Source organism: Cololabis saira, chromosome 3 (assembly GCF_033807715.1).
Source record: "Cololabis saira isolate AMF1-May2022 chromosome 3, fColSai1.1, whole genome shotgun sequence".
Taxonomy (NCBI): domain Eukaryota; kingdom Metazoa; phylum Chordata; class Actinopteri; order Beloniformes; family Belonidae; genus Cololabis; species Cololabis saira.
The window spans coordinates 20962002-20985371 of NC_084589.1; the positions used below are offsets into that span (position 1 = coordinate 20962002).

The 23370-nt window shown below is 39.3% G+C and overlaps 1 protein-coding gene across 2 annotated transcripts in view; it reads right to left on the reverse strand.

Annotated features, from left to right (window-relative positions):
- The window catches only part of lars2 (leucyl-tRNA synthetase 2, mitochondrial), a 32851-nt gene extending 20654 nt beyond the window's left edge, over positions 1-12197 (reverse strand). For both annotated transcript variants that reach the window (XM_061716473.1, XM_061716474.1), the window contains exons 1-3: positions 12058-12197; positions 6862-7106; positions 4517-4648 (exon numbers count right to left, since the gene is read on the reverse strand). In XM_061716473.1, the coding sequence (XP_061572457.1) occupies positions 4517-4648; positions 6862-7095 (366 nt within the window). In that variant the 5' untranslated portion in view covers positions 7096-7106; positions 12058-12197. The remainder of the gene's footprint in view (positions 1-4516; positions 4649-6861; positions 7107-12057) is intronic.
- Between the last annotated feature and the right edge of the window lie 11173 nt (positions 12198-23370).

The window sequence follows — 23370 nt, forward strand, 5'->3', positions numbered from 1 at the left end:
TAGTCAGTACATTTCAGATGATGAGTGATGTGAAACACAGGAGGATGGACGTGGGAGTCAGCTGAGACTGATTTCATGACAGTCTGTCAACTGTGAAATATGAAATGCAGTGGCAGATACATACACTCACAGCTCTCTGGATCACGACGAGGACAGTAAGAATGATTTGCTGAAAAATCAAAGTACGTTTCTATCTATAACGTTCTTGAAAAGCAACTTCAGATTTTATCTTATTACACCGACACTCACTGATCTCAACACTGGTAACTGTTTCAATGTCATCTCTTGCTCTCGTTCAGAGGACGAGATGTTTTGGTTTTTTCCAAATGCCATTTAAGTTGAACAATTTCACACCCATATACAGAGATGAATCGATAGCTTGCATCTCTTTATATGTATAAAGTTTGACAAGAAAATAAAAAAATACTTTTTTGCCCATAAACAAGATGCCACTGGCAGTTGGTTGGAGCACTGACTGCACCTTATGTTCAAGTTTGAATTTCAAAGACTTACATCAGATTGGCATTTTAGAAATGATGCTCATTGCCTTTTTGGGTTGTAGTTATAATCTAAAACAGGACTGATCGCAGGTAAGTGTAAATTCATGAGAGATCAACTTTTAGCCTTTGATCACTTCTTAACCTTTTAACCCTCATTCATATGTCCTATACAAATGAAAAAAAAACCATGCATGAAGCATGAATGAAAAGTTGTCCTTGCCTGGTTGATCTCCACTATACAATGGTTCTACCGAGTTCTGTGTGTGTGTGTGTGTGTGTGTGCGTGTGTGTGTGTGTGTGTGTGTGTGCGCGTGTGTGTGTGTGTGTGTGTGTGTGTGTGTGTGTGTGTGTGTGTGTGTGTGTGTGTGTGTGTGTGTGTGTGTGTGTGTGTGTGTGTGTGTGTGTGTGTGTGTGTGTGTGTGTGTGTGTGTGTGTGTGTGTGTGTGTGTGTGTGTGTGTATTTTAAATCACGCTGAAACAGCTTCTTTTTTTTTTTTTTTCTTCCAAAAACATGATTCTTCTACGCTGTCCTCTGACTTTTTAGGTGACTGGGATCATTAATGTTTAAGCTGCTGTTTAAAGTGAAGGAATGCTTCATCAGGTGTAGGTGTAGGTTTCCTTATTTGAAAGGCTTTGAAAGCAATACTGGCCTACAAAATATTTCACACTGTGAAATCGAAAGCAGAAAAGGAGAATGAGTTGCTGGGCAGTTTAAAAATCAACAAAGAATCTGAAAACATTTTGTTTTCCAAAGGAGGGATTGGTCAAGAATTTCACCGAAATTAAATCCCACAAAATATCAAAACAAACAGGCTGGAGGCATTAGTATCAATTAATAATTTAAGAGAGTAAACTGTATGCGGTGCAACAGTGTTCACTTTCCGACAGATGGTGAGAGGAAGTACACTCCTGAGATATACACAGTTAGTCATCTGAAACCACGTTTCTGTTTGGGGAGAACCTACCCTGGGTAAGGAGGCACTCTCTCTGCAGATGAATGAGAAGATGCACACCATTTAGTGTAAAATCCACCAGGAAAACAAAACGCCCAGGAGGGAAGAGTTTTGGCACAAAGCAAACTGCTGTTAGGGTAAAGACAGGGACAGACGGTTGTGTAAACAGGAACTGAACGGAGAACCGAGTAGGGGGTCTTTTATGTAACTGCGGGAGCGTGATCAATCGGACGGGCACCGGATCCAGCTTCATCAACACCAGTCGTTCAGAAGAATCAAACGGTGCTCGACGGCTATAGATCGCAACACTCCGATCTGAAACAGAGTCCGGTCAATATGACACCCGAGTGCTGGAGATCAGGAGTATGGATTTTACTTCAACCTACTTTTAACTACAAAAGGTTCAAAACAACCACAACGTGTTTGACCTCCTCCAAGTTCAGCATCTGACTGCTTACAAAAGATAAGAAAACATTTGAATCTATTTTTGAAAATGTTCAATAGGTGCAAAGTGTCACAAAACAGATCTCAGCTCACACACCGAACTGTTCAAACTGTATAATGCTGTCAAAAAAAGTAATATTATCTTTTATAATATAATTCTATAGTTTCTGATGCCTACAAAGTTGAACAAACACCTCTGAAACAGCTCAAATCAAAACTTTATGTAACTTTGTTTAACCCTTGTGCTGTCTTCAGGTCAAGGGAGGAAGAGAAGAAGGGAGGAAAGAAGGAAGGAAGGAAGAATGAAAAGAAGGAAAGAAAGAAGGAAGGGAGGGAGAAAAGAAGGATGGAAGGAAGGGAGAAAACAAGGAAGGAAGGAAGGAAGGAAGGAAGGAAGGAAGGAAGGAAGGAAGGAAGGAAGGAAGGAAGGAAGGAAGGAAGGAAGGAAGGAAGGAAGGAAGGAAGGAGAGAGCAGGAGGAAAGAAGGAAGGGAAAAAAGAAGGAAGGAAGGAAGGAAGGAAGAATGAAAAGAAGGAAAGAAAGAAGGAAGGGAGGGAGAAAAGAAGGATGGAAGGAAGGGAGAAAACAAGGAAGGAAGGAAGGAAGGAAGGAAGGAAGGAAGGAAGGAAGGAAGGAAGGAAGGAAGGAAGGAAGGAAGGAAGGAAGGAAGGAAGGAAGGAAGGAAGGAAGGAAGGAAGGAGAGAGCAGGAGGAAAGAAGGAAGGGAAAAAAGAAGGAAGGAAGGAAGGAAGGAAGGAAGGAAGGAAGGAAGGAAGGAAGGAAGGAAGGAAGGAAGGAAGGAAGGAAGGAAGGAAGGAAGGAAGGAAGGAAGGAAGGAAGGAAGGAAGGAAGGAAGGAAGGAAGGAAGGAAGGAAGGAAGGAAGGAAGGAAGGAGAGAGCAGGAGGAAAGAAGGATAGGAGAATTAGGTCATTTTGACCCAAAGACAGTAAGGGTTAAGACGGCAGTCTGTCGATGATAATCTGCGATGAAACAAGGTCTAGGACAGTAAATAAAGCTAATATTAACTGTTTCCTTCAACCAATCATGACGGATGCAGAGCAGAAGCAAACCAGTAAAAACTGAGATTACAGCAAAACATTTAAAGCAATAAGTGGGAGAGCAACAAAATACCTTTATACTGTTTTGTTCATCCCAAACAGGCGGCACTTCATGAACTCCAGATATGAAAATAACAGACAAGTTACATACATGACATTTAACCCTAAAAGAAAAACCTGCTTCTCTCATCAATAAAAGCTTTTTACATTAAAAGTATTTGTGATGGTGCCATAAACCTTTAAACCTTTGCTTCGCAATAAGAGTCAAAGATTTCAAACTACCTACAGAGTCTGATTGCAGACGCTGTATGCCTCAGATCATGAGCTTTTCAAAACCGCCCTTGTACATTTTCATCCACGGAAGGATCTTACTTTCATCCGTCTGAAGACTGTCGTATCAGAAGAGCAAGATTTATTTTTTTATTTATTTTTTCAAGTCAGATCTGTCTTTTTCTATATTCTTCAGGCTCATGAACGGCATCTTCTGCTGAACCCTCTGCTTTTGTTCTTGTGACATCTTCTCTTTAAAAGCGGGGACATAAAAAAAGATATTTGAATACCCATACATGCTGTTTTGGGAGGGGTTTTGTTTCATTTTTAATCGTTTGACACACAGGTATTTACACACACAAAAACAGCAATGAGCTTCACTCACACACATCCCTGAGACAATCATCAGTGCTCCACCCAAAAAGCAGCTGGTGGTCTTTGCTTCATCCACAAGGGGAAAATACAGAAAATTCGCTGCCTGACTACATACAACATATTTTTCCTTGTCGAAGAAGCACAATCACTCCTCAAACCTCTAAGCCACAGCTGCTCCGTTACGGTTTTTATGATTTGTTTGCTCCTCTGAGGGTGTTTTCATTTGGATGTTGTGAAAGGATTTTTCTCTACCACTGAAAAGACCCTGTGATCATCATCTTCTGTTGATTTCCACACCTTATTGTGTTCCCAAGCTCACCAGTCTGGCTTTTTATTTCTCAGAATGAACCGAACTATTGATGAAACCATTCCTGATGTTTTTTGTTTTTACAGCTTTAATGACGGATGGATTTCTGTCATTCAACAAAAACAAAAAAAGATTCCAAATAAAAACAAAATCTCATAGCTGGAATTAACTGGTGAGACCTTAAATCTGCTTATGTGATGAAGAAAACATGCAGGAACAGCTCACATCTGTCCATGAAACAAAATTTCATTCAAAAGCTCCAATTATCTTTAACCCCTTGAAAAAAAAAAGTACTTCAAACCTGTAATTTGTGAACTCCTACTCCAATTGTGAGGTGAAAATCCTTTAATGACTCCTCTTTTAAGACAGTTTTCATTATAAACCTTTAACTATACCCGTTTATAACAAAAACTTTCATTTTCAAAGACCTCGAGAGAACTCTTGCTTTAATGCTGATGAAGGACTTCCACACCTAATAAATGGTTGATACTTCATCATCAATCAATCAAAACTAGTCTACTCCATAGGAAAATAATCAACATTCAGTCCCCTTTTTAGCTTTAAAGTAAGAAACAGGAAAAAATAAATAGTGACAAAAGGCTGACATACCTGATGACCTCTCATTCTCTGGAAGTGACCGATGGTGTCACTGATGGTGTACACTCGCACATGGCCCATGTGCAGTCGGCCTGATGGGTATGGAAACATGGAAAGGACGTAAAACTTCTTCCTGTCGACATTCTTGAAGAAACAATAGTGGATTATTATCATGTGTACAGCTTTCAGAAAATATCAAGAGGTGTGGGAAAGATCATAAAGCGCCAGTGTTGCCCCGAGAGGCAATAATACTGGTCTATAAGGTTTGTCTCTCTATTATCAGTCTGGCGTTTGAATGAGTCTTGTGTAGAAGGGACTGAATTAAACTGACGAGGTCAGGACGGGAGTAATAACTCATCGCATGAAGAGCGCAGACGCCGACTGCTTATCGTGTATTACTGTATGAGGCTCTGACATCGGCTGATTATGGTGTCAGAATCTAAATGGTGGCTGCACAGATAATGGATGGTTTACAGTCACAATCACAACACTGTTGCCACAGCAACACAGCAAGTACTGGTTTAGCCGAGCTCTACATGATTACAGGAAACCCGAGTCATGAATTTTTCAATAAATTAATTAGAACAGCGTCCTGTCATGAATGCACTTAGTCACTGTCAGCCATCCCAGACAGCCACACACTTACACCATTAGGATATATAATCAGCGAGAGCTCTCGTCTGGCCTGAGATGAGCTACAAGGTCCTGGTCGCTGCCCGAGGGGATAATTGGGAAGGATGCATAACAACCTATTGATGTGTAAAAGGAAAAAAAAAAAAAAAAAAGCCACTTAAAAGTAACTTCTCCAGTAGAGGACTACACTTGGCAATAGACCTTTCTGACTGTACATTTTCTGATTTGTCACTGCAAGAAAATCACAGGAGAAATAAATGTCATTAACGGTGGCTCGGCCCCATTGAGTGGCCCAGAAAGTCAGTGAGGCGGCATGAACAGGTCGCATGTCAGGTTTAATACCGTCAATTACATCTGCGCTTTACTGAAAAAAGGCTTATTGATCAGTCCAAGTTTTATTTGTGAACTTCAATTTCAACTTTCATTGACTCATTAACAGCTGCCTCTATGGTGAGTGATAGGCCTCATTCACCGCAAGATGCTGTAGTGCATTAGTGCTCGACGGAGAGGCTGAAATGCACTTTCTGTCCGGAATCTATTGGACTAGTGAACTCCATCCATCACTGAACACACTACTGCTCTGGTGCTCTTCTTCATATGTACATTATGTACGCCTCTGTTTTTACACTGCTGTTTTAACATGCAACTCAATTTTTAATCTTATCATGCACAAATAGCTAAGAAGGCTCATTCTATGGTAACAAAAGCATTTTAGTTTCATTTCTCAAATATATAAGTTTAAGAAGAAAAGCAGATTATATTAAATTGCCATTTAAAATAGTTTTTAATAATATATTTCTAGAGATCTTTATAACTGTTTCACACTGCACCTTTAAGGAATGTCTCAGTAAGATGACATGGAGGACAACAGAGCTGCCAAGACAGAGACCAGATTTGAATAGCAGTACATGCAAATATGCCTAGCGATTTATGGGATTTTGCAGGAATGAAGGTCAAAAACTTTGGCAAACCCACATTTAGCTACGATAAGCAGGAGTGGTTTACCAGCACAGAAGCAGTGAATAAGAAGGACTTGAATCAGGTTTGCTTTGTGATGAGACTCAGGTACTTTAATAAATGCAACAGGACGCTCCAGATGTTTCATCAGTCTGTTGTTGTGAACACCATCTTCTTTGTGGTGCAGGCATCAAAGCAAAAACGATGCCAACAGGCTGAACAAACCCGTTTAAAAAGGCAGAGTCAGTTGTTGGCTCCAAGCTTGCCACTGTACAGGACTCGGTAAAGGACAGAATAGAGGAAAAACTGCTCACGACCAGGGAAAAAAAAAAAAAAGCCTCACGCACTCTCCAAAAAACAAAGCTTCAGCAAACCGACTCATTCAACTCCACAGGTAAGAGGACTGTCACCATCAGACTCCACCTCTCACCTGTGCATGTCAAACCTGTGATCATAGAACTGGACCAAAATGGCACCTTTTTCTCAACGTGTATAGAATCACACCACCCTCACTGGTTCCTTTCAATTTTGGTTTTGACCGATTGTTTTAGACTAAACATCTAGACTGCATCTTGAGCACTAAAAATGAAACCCGGATCATTTGTTGAACTCTTTCACTGTTTATGTTTTTATTACAGTGCTCTATTGAGTGTACAGAAGTTTCTTGATGCTTATTCAGGTTTCAGTAGAGGTTTGACATGTTATCATGACATCACCTGGATGGTGATGGTGTGCTGGCAAACCTGAGGAAGTAAAGTCCCTCTTACCTGCTCCAGTGCATCCTTCCGCCACTGCTCCATAAGTCGTGGATGCCACCATTCTTCCACTCTGCGTCTTGTTTCAGGTCGATAGTCTTTTTCCCACACTCCCGACTCACTGAACAGGTTGCGGGTGCTGGGGGATAGGAGTCGGAGAACTGAACCCAAAAGAGCAGCCCTCCTTTGATGAAACGGAGCAGCACACAGGGGATGGAGAGCCAGCTTTCTCATGGACACCTGCATGATCACGTCTCCTAGAAAGAAAAAAAACAGGACAACGTAAACTGTTGTGAATGTACACGAATAAAATCCTGGAGTTTCTGCTGTACGTGTCGGTCAGTTTCAGTCAACATGTTGTTATCTTGCCTTTGTCATAGCCAAGAAATGGGAAATACTATGTACAAAGTCAGACCACTTTCCTAAATTACCTAAAAAGACATTTTTAAATTGAAAAAAAATCAGCCAGTACTAAATCAAAACGAGTTGGGATAACATGGAAAAGGCAAATAATCAGATTCCTAGATATGCTTTGACTCGTATTTCTTTTCCATGCAGAATTAACGCAATACCTGCATGTTCTTTTTTTCTACTCAGTTTCATTTAGATGGTAATAAGGATCCATAATTGCGGTTCAGTTTCTGCAGGTCTGCAACACACACCAAAATAAGTTCAGACAGTGAAGCTTTCACCACACTGCAATTTTGTCATTTCTTCACACAACACTGACAAGACCTTCTTACATGATGATTGGGAGTTTCCGGTGTTACTTTGTAACATTTTTCCTGCAATCACACTTTAAGGTGTGCAGCAGTACATGGTCATCGTTGTCACATTTTTGGTTTCAAAATGTTTGAAACCGACCAGGATCTGTGTCTCTCTTCCTCAGGCCTTTGTATGTTGTGCAAAATTGGGTTCTATTTGGAAAAAATGCATTATATATATATTATTAAAAAAAAAAAAAAAAAGTATATATATATATATATATATATATACACACACACACACAAACACACACAACCACAAAATCAGACTTTTGGACGTCAGATTTCTTTCAAAAAAGACCATTGTTTGGTCTGACTACAATAAACTTTGAAATCCATCCAAGATGCCTCAGAGCCCAGAGATGTTGAATCGGATTCTGGACATGGTAAACATAAGGTTTCTTTTATGCACAGCGCAGTTTTAAAAGCGAGAAAGAGGCATCAATATCACTCTTTGCTCGGCAGCCGCTGAAGAAATGCACTCACAAGCTCAGAGAAACGATGCCGTTCTGATCCGGTGGAGCTCGAATAATCCCTTAAATGTTTTTGGTCAGTGTGACCCGAACATTATTGGGGAATCCCTCCCTGATGGCCAGGTGGAGTGTGAAGTTGTTTTTATGCCTGATGTATCGGGTCATTCAGAGCCCAAGACAGAATATATGGCACATTGATGGGTTTTTTTTTTCCTTTCTTTTTTTCTTTGATTAATTACACAGCTCTACAATTTAATATTAGAAACTGAACTACACCGTTTTGGTAAGATCTGTAAATCAAACTTCAAATGTTGGAGCTGTCTGTGTTTTTTGGCATTTCAGGTGTCAGATGTAATTTTGAAAACTAGAAAAGTTTCAGAAAAGAGAAACTTCAAACTTCAAAATGTGCTCCTGACTCAGGAGTGTCACGAGTGTCTCCACATTCAGCCCTCAACATTTTTTTTTTTTTTCCCTTTCTCACAGTTGGTGTCTTACAAATTGGTGTTCTTCACACTTGGTCACTCACACAACACCGAGTATTTGTGAGATCAAAAATGTATTCAGCATGATGTGATTATGGTTCTGCGTCACTGTGAAGCCCTGGCCAGGCTGTTCTTATTAACCCTTTACTGGGAAAATTACCATACTTCCCTTCAACAGAACCTCGTCTATGGATACTGACAAAATAAAAAGTTGCAATTTTAATAGAGGTCCTTCAATATTTTTCAATAACCCTCTAAAGTGGAAATTTTGAAAATTCAAGTATTTTATTGACTGCCCTATAAAAGGTTTAGACCGCCCATCTACTCGTTTGCAGTTAAATTATTCTATTCTATTTTAAGTCTATTTTAAATCTGCCCTATACTTTTATACTTTGTGTACTTCGTTAACTACTACTAGTTCTGGATTATCAGTCCTGGGAAAATACATAAAGGTTTCACTCTGTCACGAGCACAACAGCGACAGGCTAAACTTCAAAACTAAACTCAATGACTTCATGTAGGTCAGACACTCAACTGCAGGTTCAAAAACCCATTTGACCCAGATTTGTCGTTTACACAAATCATACACACACTCTTGGACATGTACATAAACAGTTTCCAAGGTAACCTAAGATATCGTACAGTCTGCATCCATGGCAGCGAAGGACAGCTGCTGCAGCCCTGACCTGTCAAGACAACAATCTCAGCTGTGACGCAGGTATATCTCAGGCAGCGAGAAGAGCTGCAGGACGAGGAAACGATGATCTGGACTCCGTGACAACACCATAAGAAGTGACCCAGGTGAACGAATAAAAATATTGACTGCTTATGTAAAAGATGATTCCTTATTCTATGATGTTATGAAAATATTTGATCAGCGAAGAGAGAAAAAAGTAATTACAAAGAAATCAATTCTAATTTGATGCAGGTTAAATCTTGATTTTCTTTTTGCCAGACTTTAAATAGAAACATACATCTGGAGAGTAAATGTGTCACTCAGACACGAGAAACCACAGTCCCCCTCATCACATGATGTAACAGGCATCTGAGCAGCGAAGATTATTTTCAGAAAAAGTCAGAGTTTTGGTGACTAGATGACTCCTCCACCCACCTCCTGGTGTGAATGTTTTTTGCCCCATCCCCCTCCCCCTCCCCACCACCACCAATTCTCTTGACTACAAGCTAAACATCACAGCAAACTCTCTCAGGCTGTGGCCGGGAGAGCCGAACACTCAAGCCTGGGTGCCTCTCTGATGGTGTGAGTGAGTGGGCTGAGGCGAGAGACCGAGAAAATGTTTCTATGGCGACTGGGCTCATTCGTTCGGGAGTCTCCTGTGAGGAGTGACTGAAAACTTCTGCAAACAGACCAGTGGCTCTGATGTGTGTGATGATGCATTAGACGAAAACTTCACCAGAAGTTCAGGGTTTCATACTGATTCACTTTTTAAGACCGGTCAAGATGTGATTCAAAGTGTTTCAAATCACATGTCACCGGATGAATTTTGGCCCGGTCTTCTTTATAGCGTTGTGTCAGTCCATTGAGTTTTATAGGCTTTCATAAAAGCTCTCTTAAAAGTTCCAATTACAGCATATCAATCGGGATGAGGTCACTACAACACCCCAAATCTTTTCTTTTTTAGATATTCTATTTCAGATTTACTGGCGTGTCTGGACTCATTGTCCTGCTGCATGACCCAATTTCAGTAAAGCTTTGCCAGTTGAACAGATGGCCTCACAATCTAATCATTGTACAGTGTCACCTTGGAGTGAATTTTCTGGGGATGTCCACTCCTTTTTCTCTTGTGAAAAGCATTTTTCTTTAGAATTTTGAACTCACATTGATTACAAACGTTATAACACTCCAGAGGTTAATGGGAAGAAACAACTGCTTATCTATGATCATGCTGATGTTTTTCCTCCTTGACTTTATGTTAACACACACACTCAACTGCTACAGACCACTAAACTGCCAAAAAAGTGTCTTCTTTTATATATTTTGGCTTAGTTTTTATTGAATACTTATTAGTACTGCATAATATCTCATGTGTTGTTCATCTGAAACTCTATTTGCCTAATTGAAAATGTTGTCAAGCTCTGGGTGATCCGTTTTGTTTTCACATTTTAATAGATAAAACCTTAAAAAGAGGGTGTATTTGTCTCATTTAGATTTAAAGTTCTTAGATGTATACTTTGCTTTGGTTTGGTTTTTTCCAATAACTTTCAACAGTGTGGTTTAATTTAATTCATGAGAGATGTTGAAACAAAAAAAATAAGGCCTCAGCAGTTTCTTACCTGCAAAGATAGTACATCTGTCATGCAAAACTCTCAGATTAAACTGATGAAAGCCTTATTGTAAATTAGCATCATATAATGCCAATATAATCAAGAAATGCCATGGAGTAAATCAATAAATAGAAAAATTATAGTTTTGGCAAATAATATTGCATCCATTGTAAAACAGACTGAAGCTAGTCAACATGTATTAGTCTGGACTAAATAGAAAGGTTGACAAAGACAAAAAAGGGGCCAGACAGAGCTACAGTGCATCTGACATCTTAAATCATTACAGGAGAATAATTGTCAAACCACTTACACTTGCGGTTTGTCTCTTACAGTTTTCATTGATAACCACTCTACATCTTCATAAACGTCATGCAGGTACTTTCCAAACTGCATCTGTAACCTACTGTCACTTACAAAGTCCAGACTGATGGGAGCAATTCTACATCAAAGTAAGACACAATAATAGACTATTGAGACATTTATTAACAATATTTGAGAGTTTATTTGCTTCAGCATAAATAACAGGAGTAGGCTGGGAGCAATTACTACATTTTGTCAGAAGCTCCTATTAAGTAGCTTCAGTGACCATGGCATGTTTATGAAGTTAGATAGTTAGATCCACTCAGAAGAAAACACCTGAAACCCCCCAAACGCCTTCATCATGCGGTCAAAAGCCTGCAGACATAAATGCAGAGCCAAAAGTAAGAATCATTACTCTTGATTTGCTTGTGATCATATGTCATCTCTATTACGTTTCATTCAAATCTCTGTTATTATTCTGAAATATGTTTTCAGTGCAGCTGCTCTGCTCGTTATAAATACAATTAAAAAAATATAAGGGCTGGGCTACTCTTGGTTTTAAAAGACTGCTGCTCATATTTGTGTATAAAACACGAGGTCACAATTACAGCAGCACAACGTAGAAACCTAGTCACTTATTTAATTACACATTTAATTACACAACATGAAGCTATACTGTAACCCGTCGCAGTTTATCTGTAGGTTTCACATTCTCCAGGCTACAATGTTATTCATCATATATCGTCCTGGTTTCTCTTTACAACGAAGCATTGGCTCGTTTTATGCCAACACACACAAACACGAGTTTAACAGAGCAAAACTGTTACAACCTTTCTCTCTGTTTCTGTTTTACAGGGTGAACCAGAGGGCAGAAATGGAGAAAAACGTATTTTTCAAGCTACTCACTGTTTCACTTCTAAGTCCCCTGTCTCGGCGTCGTGGTCATGCGAATATTAAATCTATTATTAATGTAAAAAACATAGTGTTTCGCTCGTAAAAAGCTTTTAAACGACTTGACTCTTCACTTCACGCCTGCACCATACACGCCGCCATGTTGGATTCAATAATCTTTATTAACACAATGTCCGTGAACAGCGTCATTTCTGCAACTGTTTAAAAATAAATATTATAAACCAATAAACAAATGGGAAAAAATCTTCAACCAGTGGTGTTAAATTTTATATCTATTTTATTTCATCTCACATCTGTGTGTGCATGTGTGAGTTTGTGAACACAGGTGTGATTGCAAGAGTTTCATTTGTTGATTTCAGTGAGTGATGATGATAGCTCCATATGTTGTCTTAGAAACCATGTGATCTCTGCGCCTTAATATCGTATTTCATCCATCTATTTTCTTCCAGTATAACTTCCAGAAACAGGAAATTGGTTAAAGCAGCTGAATGATGTTTGTTTGACAGGCAAATGGCATTCACTGCAGAGCTCCTGTTTCAACACACACATGGACAGAGCAAAAGCAGAGGTGTTTTCTGAGCAATTTGTGTCTCTGTTTGGCAGAGAGATGATGCCAGAACAGCTAAGCAGACTTTCTGGAAACCTGTGGAAGAGTATAAACAGAAGAAACAACTAAATTGAGGCAGACTCTCAGCGACGTTTATGTGTTCCTTTTTTTCTGATGGACTTTGTCATTGCAAAAAAGAAAAAAGAACTTAAATGAAACAATTTAAATAAATAATTAAATATTTGATTCACTTTCTTTCCAAATATCATATGTGTCTTATCTATAAAAGCCTTTTTGTGGTTTTCAGTGGACGTGTCTTTGTCATTCTCACATCCACAGAGCTGTGTTTGGTTTGGTGTCGGACTTTTTGGCACATGGTAAAACCATAGAGGCTAAAAAAAAATTCTGAATGAAAACCTCTGAGGGATCAATGAACTAATGAGTGAGGTGTAAAAGTGTGACAAGAGAGTATACCATTGATGATGGAATTGTGAAGTTGTTTAATACTGAAAGAATAGTTATGCATTTGTTTCTGGCTGCTTCTTATCCATTTATAAACAGCACCAGTGTAAAATACATTTCACCATTTTAAACCACTTCCTTCTTTTAATCAAAAATCGTCTCTTTTTATGTCTTTCGTATTTCAGCCCTGCTCAAACCAGTGATCCTCACACAAGGAGAGTTATAAAGCTTGTCTTGTCTACTTCCATGAGACAAATTTACTGGAATATTACACGACATACAAAAGAAGAAGAGGTGTGTTTTTTTTAATGCCAACATCTAGCATGGAGTGACTTCTGACTGGCACATTCATTTTCTTCCGAGCAAAGAGATACAGGGGAAGAAGATGATGAGGAGTGAGCATCTTGTCAATCTGTTTTTCTTTGCTCGCACTGGTTCTCATCCTAGATTTGATACACCGACAGAGGCCACGATAGCAGACTCTCATTGAGGAAGAAGGCGAGGATATCATTAGCAGGAGAGGAAGAAAGTTCATCCGTCTGACGTCAGTGAGCTAAACCTGGGACTACGCTATGCCTCGCTGCCGTATATCAGAGTGAAACTGGCGTTTTTGCCCAGGGCACAGCAGGATGTGGCTTCAGAGGAGAAATGAGAGGGAAATGGGCTTCTGACAAAATGGAGACACTAACTCCACTTTCAGCCAAACATTAGTCTGCAGATAGAGAGAAGAATGTAAAAAAACACACCAGCTCTCTTTGCGGCACTGTGTTAAAAACAACATTTACTTTTGAGATCCCAGAAAACAAAATTGACTAATGTTGAAATCCCAAAGACATCCGCCTTCAGCTACTTTTCATCTCGATACTCTATCCTAAAATGTGTTAATTAATCATCTGATTTTTGATGACAAGTATAACCAAAGTGTATTCAGTCATAAGTAATACATTTGAAGAGCACTTCTTCTGGTCAGCCTTTTTTAACGTGCTCCCTGGTTTAAATCCAGTTTAGATGTTTGAATCTCACACTGCAAACATAGTATTTGGTCACTGAGGATTTTATGTCAGATGATGTCATTCCACGTTGAAATAATATTGTAACCACATGTCAAACGGCAAAGGTCAGAGGACCTCAAGGTGCTCTTACATATATTTTTGCTTATTTGTGTCTGTTTCAATCTTCTCTGATAGCAAAGTCTCAATTAATTTTTATTCCCATCTATTTGCCATGTCAAACAAGATGAATTGCACTTATGATAGATATTATCAGCTGATATTATGTCAGCTCTTATACACATCATATTTATCATAAGATTTATTCCCTGTGCCTTAACTCTGCAAGGGCTGCTCTCTGCCTTTATGGACTAAATTTCAAGATGCAGTTAAAGGATGGAAGGTTTCCAGTTCAGTCATCTTGCAATGACATCTTTGTTTTATGCAAATGATGTGATCCTGTTGGTTTCATCAAGCAAAGACATGGGGGAAGTTTGGAGCTGAGTGCAAGCATGTATGATGAGAATTATTACCACCAAGACTAATATCCTGTTAGCATGGACTGCCATCTCAGGGTTGGGAGTGAGTTGTTTCCTCAAGTGGAGAAGTAGTATCTCAGGGTTTTGTTCACAAGTGCTGGCTCTCGGCTGGCTTTGGGATGCCTCTGCGTCCCTCCCCAGAGTGCCTGTAGAACATAGCTGGGGAGATGGAGATGTGGGGATCCCTGCTCATATTATTTCATCAAACAATTAATAGATTGTCAACCAAGTTTACCAGACATTTATTATCTGTATACTATCATTATCAAATAAAAGGGAACAATACAAAAAGAGTTACATATTATTTAGCTATTCTCTCCCATCATCGAAGCAGTCTGAAAAAGTTGCTTACAAAACCTTTGAGTAGTTAATTAATGAGTGTAAAAGCTCTTCTTTAAATGTTGTAAAATTCGGCTCCCTGATGTCAGTTTTTTTTTTTTTTTCAAAATAATGGCCATCCAAGAACTTGATTTAAGAAAGAATAATAGGTTTCATATAACAGTAGCAGAAGGAGGTTGTGTGTCTTCAGGGAATATACGAGTAAACAAAGGCTGGTTTCTGTTGAAAACCCCACATGGAACCTGGAATTACAAAAATAACTGTTCCATCACCCTTTCAGCTTTGTGTCAAAGTAAGACTTCCTTATGTTTTATCCTTATAAATGTTTGAAAAAAAAAAAGAATGGAAAAAACATCCCAAATGGATTTTAGCCGTGCCTTTTTTCAACGTTACATTGCTTTTGTTTCTCAGGTTCTAGCAGGGAGCCTGTTGTTTTTCAAACAAATCACTACTGAAAGCAACCAATCATCCTCCTTTACCACTTGCATCCGCCTGCTTGTTTCCATCACGATAAACAACCCATGGTAATCACCACCCCTCTCCCTGTTTCTGAGGACGATTGCATTTCACTAGCGGAGAACCCCATGACAAACGACCACACAGAGCTGCCGGAGCGGCAATGAGTTCAGCGGAAAGCACAGGAGGGCTGACTTGTCTCTACCTGCCCAGGTGACCTTTCACCAACCAGAGGGTGATTCACAATCTGCGTCAATGAGGGGTGGCCCGTGGAGCCATTGCACAGAGAAGCAATCTCACACCATCTCAGTTCCCAGAGACTGAGGACGAGAGGGCTGATGGGTCTCTGTGCGCCGCTGACCGTGGTTGTGGGAGCCTGATAAGTGTGATGTTATTTCCAGGGCCTATTTCACATTGACAGCTGCATGTGTCCTTCACTTATCTGTGCTCAAGGAGCACATTGGCCTTGGAGTGAAACATGGCGGTATAGATGAGGAGAGGAGCTCTGCAGCTGGAACAAGACCTCAGACAAGTCTCATTGGATCTCTTTGTCCTGATCGTTGTTTTGACACAGCTGCACGACTTCCTCTGATCTGTGATGAAAAATGTAGTCTCTGCAAAAGCTCAGCTATTACACAAAACTACACTTTTTTTTTCTACTTATCTCATCTCTCGAGCTCAGCTGTACTTTGCCAGATTTCATGCAAGTAATTAGTGTATAACTCCTCAGATCCTCAGATGCTCAGATCCGGGTCCCCGTGCAGGCTTCTGATGCACTCAAACTGTTGGCAAGCCAAGCTGTGATGACAATCTGATTAGGGCTGTAATCACAGTTTCTGAATCATCTTGTTGAGTCCTCAAGTTAAAAAATTAACTTCTGTGAGGTGATCATTAGAGTTATAATTACTTTCATTTGTGAACCTGCACACTGGATCACGTTGTAAGACCAAGTATTATTTGGGCAGTTATAGTGGGGGTGTACCTACTAGATAGTAGTTCTAATCTTTTTTATGTGACCACTGAAATGGTATTTCTATAAAATTAACCTTGTCTTTATAAGATAAGTCATATGTACATTCAATAAAAGCTAGTACAAAACCTTAACGCAGCAGGAGCGGTTGTGTTCAGTGGCATAATTGTGTGTGATCGTCATGCTGCATTTTCTTTTTTAATTTAAGTCCCCAGCAGTCTACTAATGTTTAATAAAACAAGATCAACACATTATTGCTCTTGTTTCATTAGTAAAGAAATTGATTAAACTCAAAACTGCTTCTATGTCGATTATTTTGGTCCCTAGTAATAGTTTACACTTGTTACCATCTATAATTAACCAACAGCTGTTTTGAATGTCCTTTTAAAATGCTATGAAATACTCTTTTTTTATGTTTTGTCTTATTCTGAATGAAATAGCCAAACAACCATTGCAGCCTGAGTCAAAATGCCTAAGCAAACGGGTTTGTGTGTAAAATACATGTAGGTGTGATGGAAAATTTAGCCTTGGCCAGTTTGATTAAACCAATTCTATAGTGATGAGCATTTAGCCTTGGCCTGGGTACAGAGTAAGCAGACTGATACTTTGTTCCTAAAGATTTGCTCTGACTGTACAAAGATCTGTTTATCAGAATCGTAAGGATGAATCATCACTTGTGTTTTAAAATCATTATGCATCCTTTGTTCTGTGTCATTTCTGCATCGAGACGCCTGATGTATGTTCTGACCCATTTGCATGCAACTGCTTAATTAAATCTACTGAAATCTGGCTCATCTCTCAAGTCTTATTCTTGGTAACTTAGATGCACTCAGTTTCAGTCCAGAGGTTCACTCTTGTGAGAAAAACATATTATACAGAGGTTATTAAGAGGGTCTTCCACAATAGGTGGCGTCACCCTATAAAAGAAGGATGACCACTTGTGAGGACACTGTGAGTAGTATTTAATGTGATTGCCAAGAGGGAAATGCTTTATAAATTGAAAAACAAAATAGACAACACTGAGCATCCTCTTCCCAACACAGTGAGTTGGGTCGTTCTCAGTCAGAGGCTCCTTCAGGTTCGCTGCAACAGACTGATACTGTACATGAGATCATTTCTGCCCACAAATATAGACCTGCAACAACTCTGTAAAGACACTGGGTGTGACTATATTACTGACAGTTACTGTAACATATTATTTCCCTTTGGTGATTAGTAAAGTACTTACAAATATCTCATCAAGATCTGCATCTAATGAGGTGAGCTGCAGGCTTTCCAGTATTGTATTATTTGTATCTTGAATATTGCAGGCTGTCAGTTTTTTCCCATCTTGGTGTGTTAAAGGACCCAATTCAGCACAGGCAGATGGGATATCAGTCGGTAATGACCTATTATTCACTGCAGTCTATAGCAGTTTATACAGTGGCAGGGTGAAAAGTCTTGGCTCACAGTGATCTGCGAGATCAGAGGAGGATTTTTTTAAATTATTCTTTATTTAACAGGTGTGGGTCTCATTGAGATCAAAACATCAGACAATAAACAAAGCAACAAAAAAACACCAGAATAAAGCATAAAGCAATTAAAACAGTTACATCTATCGAGGGACCTCTTTTCTGTGTGCCGCAAAACTGACTTGAATTCACCCAGATAAATGGATCCTGTCAATTTTATGTCAGTTTGAAAATTGCTTTTTCAATTTCAATACCTTGAGTGTTTGTGATCTTTACATTACCTGTCGGTTTTCGTAAACATAAACTTAGATTTTTCCGCATTGAGCACCAATTTCAAATGAAACAGACGGGATTGGATATCAAAGGCAGACTGCAGATGTTCCAAAGTTTGTACCAATGAGGGTGATGAGCAGTATCATCTGCATAAAACTGAAAACAGGCATTTGAGATATTTACACAAAGGGTATTCACATACAGAAAAAATAGTAAAGGTCCCAGTACAGTGCCCTGAGGCACACCACTTCACACATGTAGAACATATGAGGAGGATTCAGCAACCTGAACAGATTGTGATCTCCCAGAGTGAGCCTGGTGTCACTGACTGAAGGCAAAGCCAACAACTGGTGGATTACCTAGCTGGCAGACGGGTCCCGTGGTGAGCTGTGTAGCCACAGAGCAGAGCATGTGTGTAATCAGGAGGGAACAGGCAAAATTTTGGGTTTATGACAGAAGGCTGAGGTAATATCAGAGGTGTCAAGTAACGAAGTACAAATACTTCGTTACCTTACTTAAGTAGAAATTTTGGTTATCTATACTTCACTGGAGTAATTATTTTTCAGATGACTTTTTACTTTTACTCCTCACATTTTCACGCAATTATCTGTACTTTTTACTCCTTACATTTTAAAAACAGCCTCGTTACTCTATTTCATTTCGGCCTTTAAAAAAAAACTATCCAGTTAAATTGTGCCATCCGGATAGAGTGAATTTGGTTGTGGTTGTTTCAGATGTTCTTGTCCAGTTTTGTTCTTACATCCATTGCCCTCAAATTTCTGCAACTAAACTTGGATGTACATTCCAATAAAGATTATGATAAATGAAAACATGCCTCTGAAGTTTGACTTTTTGCACCATTACAATACTTATAGGCAACTAGTCATCATATCTTCTGCTCTCTGAAACACATGTTAATGCTCAATAGTACACATATATGGTTCTTTAATATATTTGCATTATACTAAGATGCATTCATTTTCAATGGCTTTTGTCCTTAATGGCTTTTTTCCCCTTTACATTACTTTTACTTTTATACTTTAAGTAGTTTTGAAACCAGTACTTTTATACTTTTACTTGAGTAAAAAGCTTGAGTTGATACTTCAACTTCTACAGGAGTATTTTTAAACTCTAGTATCTATACTTCTACCTGAGTAATGAATGTGAATACTTTTGACACCTCTAGGTAATATCCAGGGCAGAGACGAGGCAGGCAGGTTGGGTACAGGCGATGTCGGCAACAGGTGATCAGTCCGGGGAAAATCGCTGGAAAGTCAGGTATGACACAGGAACAAGAGTTGATGAGGAGGCATGACTAACAGAGTGGAGCCGAGACAGGAGATGAGCAGACTGTGACACACCTGAGAGAATCAAACACTGACTTTGTCCCTTTAAAAGAGAGACCACCTGTTTTGTAGCATGCTCTCAATATACACCACAATGTTGTCATTAATACTCATGGATGCTCAAATGACAAACAAAAAAAGTGTCAATTTTAACGATGTTAATTCTTCTATTTTCATTATCGCCGACTGAACAAATTGTGCATTTAATCATCAGGGGCACACTGCTCCCTGATAATACACTATATTGTTGCCATGGTGATAAGTTCTGGCATTGTTTTGGGGTATGACAAGACCTCTGGAGACAGGGGATTCGCCAGGCTCAGATGTAAACCAAGAGCTGCTCTGCTACTTTGAGGATGCATGAGTCCAATCTTCAACTTCTAATTAAGTCAGTTGTGCGTTAGAGCCGGTGGGTCAGACTAACGGCATCGGAGCCAGCATGGAGCTGATGAATACGGGCACGGAGCTGCAGCAGATCCTGCTTTTAGTTTCCTTAATAAAGGGTCACATTTTTAGAAAATGAATCTTTTATACATTTTCCTTCAGCAGAGGAGACTTTTATCTTAGCCCATTTGCATTTTTGTCACCATAGCCATTTACATTTTTATAGCATAATTAATGAACAAGAAAGTCATTTACATTTTCTTGCTCTGTTCACTAGAACACTGTCTAGAGCATATCAGATGCAGAGAGTCCCACATTGGGGGATGTGTAGGAGTGTTTCCGAGCACCAGAGAGACATCAGAGTGTACAGAAAAAGAACCAAACAACCAGGGGTTTGTTTTAATGCAAAATGGTTTAGTTAAAAATGCTGTCATAATTAAACACAGACAAGATGACAAAGGCTTTCAGGTGCAAATTGTGGCCAAAGCATCTTTACCTTCAGCTGGCGCTTACATCAAATACAAAGAGGGTGGCCTTTGGAGCAAATTACGCCGTTTAAACAACACAGAAGACAAAGATTCACCCGAGCAGCAATCATATGTTCCAGGCTTCAAAGATAAAACAGCATAATTCATTTTGATTTACCTCATGGTCAATGACCCACTTCTGTCAATAGCTTATTATCATTTCTGATGCATTATATATAAATTGTTAGGAAGCATACACTGTTTAAAAGCATACTAATTCCTAGTGAAAAACCATGATATACTGTGAAAAAATGGTTACCAGAAGACAGATATATGGGTAATTAAGATATTGACAAAGGGCAAACAGAGGAGATTTCTCTTATTGGTAGTCTCCTAAACAAAGCTAATTTTACGGTGGCCCTGAAGTGCAAATCACAACCACAAAAGAGAAGACACTGTAAACACCACCAGGGTTTAGTGGTTAGCACTGCTGTCTCACAGAAAGAGGGTTCTTAATTCGATATTCTGCAGGAGCCTTTCTGTGTGGAGTTTGCATGTTCTCCCTGCACTTGGTGGGCCCTGAAAACATGCACATTCAACTGTAAGTTGCTTTGGATAGAATTGTCTGCCAAATGTAGTCTTAGATATACCAAAGAAGTGGCAAGTAAATCAAAACTTGTATTGTCGTTTATTTCAGGCATGAGTCTTATTGCGTCCACCTGATCAAATAACAATGACTTCTAACACAAAAACACATAATCACACAAATCTATCACTTTGTGTGTCACTTCCCGAACATTATATCTGTATCTCCAACCACCTTTATATCAGGCTGCATTTGCTGAACCGCAGAAGTGCACAGCTGGGAGCAACACTCTGCAGAGGTGGAGGTGATGCAAGACATCAGCCCCCCCTTCTTAACCCCACTCCCTGTTAAATCCACCTCCCTTGCAGCCAGTACTTGGAAAGTTGGAGAAACCTCATGTATCCCCGTCATCCAGCTGCAGCAATCTTCCGTCCCTGCTATCAAAAAAACAGCCAAAGTAACTGGGATAACTGCGTAGAGCACTATAAGCTCACAGACTTACAGTGGACATCAGACGTGACAGACTCAAGAAAGTAATTGTGGAAGAAAAATGGAGAGTGATTGAACAAAAGACCACGCAAAAGAAATTCTTAAAAGCCTTGTAAAAAGGACCTCACCTCCACTGCCAGGTGACCCCACTATACTAAAAAAAAATAATCTGAGATTGGCCGTGAATAGCATCAACAAAATAAACACTCAGCTAATGCTAGTGTTTGTTATAGTCCTGTCTCATTTTATTCACATGGCACTGTCAGCTTTTTACCAAGTGATGTGCTGCTGTTTCTAAATGTGAAATACCCCTCACTTGTTTCATATTTGAAAAAACTCATTTTCTGTAACATACTTCGGACTACCGCTGAACACCACATGAACCGAGGGGTAAATATATGGATGAGAAAGAGTGCTTTTGTTCTGTATTCTTGTGCTATTTTGTGCTTATCAGCTACAGACGTATAATCAAGACCGTAAGAAAGAGTGACAACTTTAAAAAAAAAAAGGCACAGTATTATGCCGACTTTTTGGGATTATATATCCATTTAGATATGGAGGAAATACACACACAATCGAATTATATTAGGGAAAAACAAGTTTTGAAGGTTGAAATTATGTGAGTTCTCACACTTCTGGCTTCATCAACTAGTTTTAGTTCAGTCCAACTCCAAACTCTGGCCAAACCCTGACCAGGTGTTTACCCACAAGTCCTAATATTTACACTAATATTGGCGGTCTACTCAGATGCCACCAACTGCAGCTGTGTCCCCCAGTTGTAATTGCAGATCGCGCAAAAGTGCTGTATCCACAGCACGAAAGGGGGGAGGAGGGGTATGTGTTGAGGGGAATGGGGGGAATGCTGTGTCTTTTTCAACACCAGATAGAGCAGACAGATGACATACACCCCACCCCACCCCACAGGGCTGCAGCTGCAGAGCCACATGTTTATCGATGTGTCTGGTTTCCCCTCAGTGAACAACATGGTTGAGTAAGACAAGCATCAACATACAAAGGTCAGAGCGGAGAGCAGATGGATACACAAGATAACAAGTGGAAGCTAAAACCTTCAAAAGTCTATTTTATTATTGTTAATAACTAATTCTCCAATTCAAAGAAAGACATAGCCACTTTTAGGTATTTGTGACATGACAGTCAAGCTGAACAAGGAATTATCAAAAAAGAGATGAGTTGAGAATTATTAGCTTTTTCATTTTTAAAATCATCACAAAATCACAGATTATTTTTGCTCTGATGATGTGTTAATTCTGTCCTGTAAAATTACTACAGGAAGAAGTTTGAGTGGCAACCAAGCTCTTTATTTCTGTTCATCTACATCGTGTCCCAATACATTGGGTAACTATAGTAACTAGTCTCGTAAAAGGCAACGTGTTGCTGCTTTTACTGAAAAAAGAGAAAGATGATATCTGGACGCTTTTGGATTGGAGCATTTGGTATCTAATGTGATTTAATGTTTGAAGGGTGTTTGTAATTGTGACGCTATACAGTTTTTTTTAATCTAGAAATTTTGTGACTTTAAGAAATGAAAAGCTTTCTAATAGGTCTAACCCTGTGAAATACAATTTATATTTTCTACAACACATGCAGTCTGGTAGACCCTACACCAACCATACAACGAGCAGTCAAACTCCTGCTGCTTCAGTGTGTCTGCTTACTCAGTTCATTCTGAATTCAGTGAATCTATTTTAAGTAAATCAAGGTTCATAAGTTAATCTTTCCTGCACGATTGGCGGATTAACTTCTTATCTTTTAGCTCAATCACTATAATGAAAAACCAGTCACAGTCGTTACTGTGACCTTGTTGTAGCATTCACAAGGAATACATCTTGTTTATCATTTTAGTGACGGTTTGGTCAACTGAAAGCCTGTATGTGTATTACATATACGAAGTTTGAAGACAAGCTATCTTGTTTTTAGTAGAGAGTTCACATCCTTATTGGCCAGATGTTGTTGTCTATCTCATATGACTGTAGAATACACTCATCAGG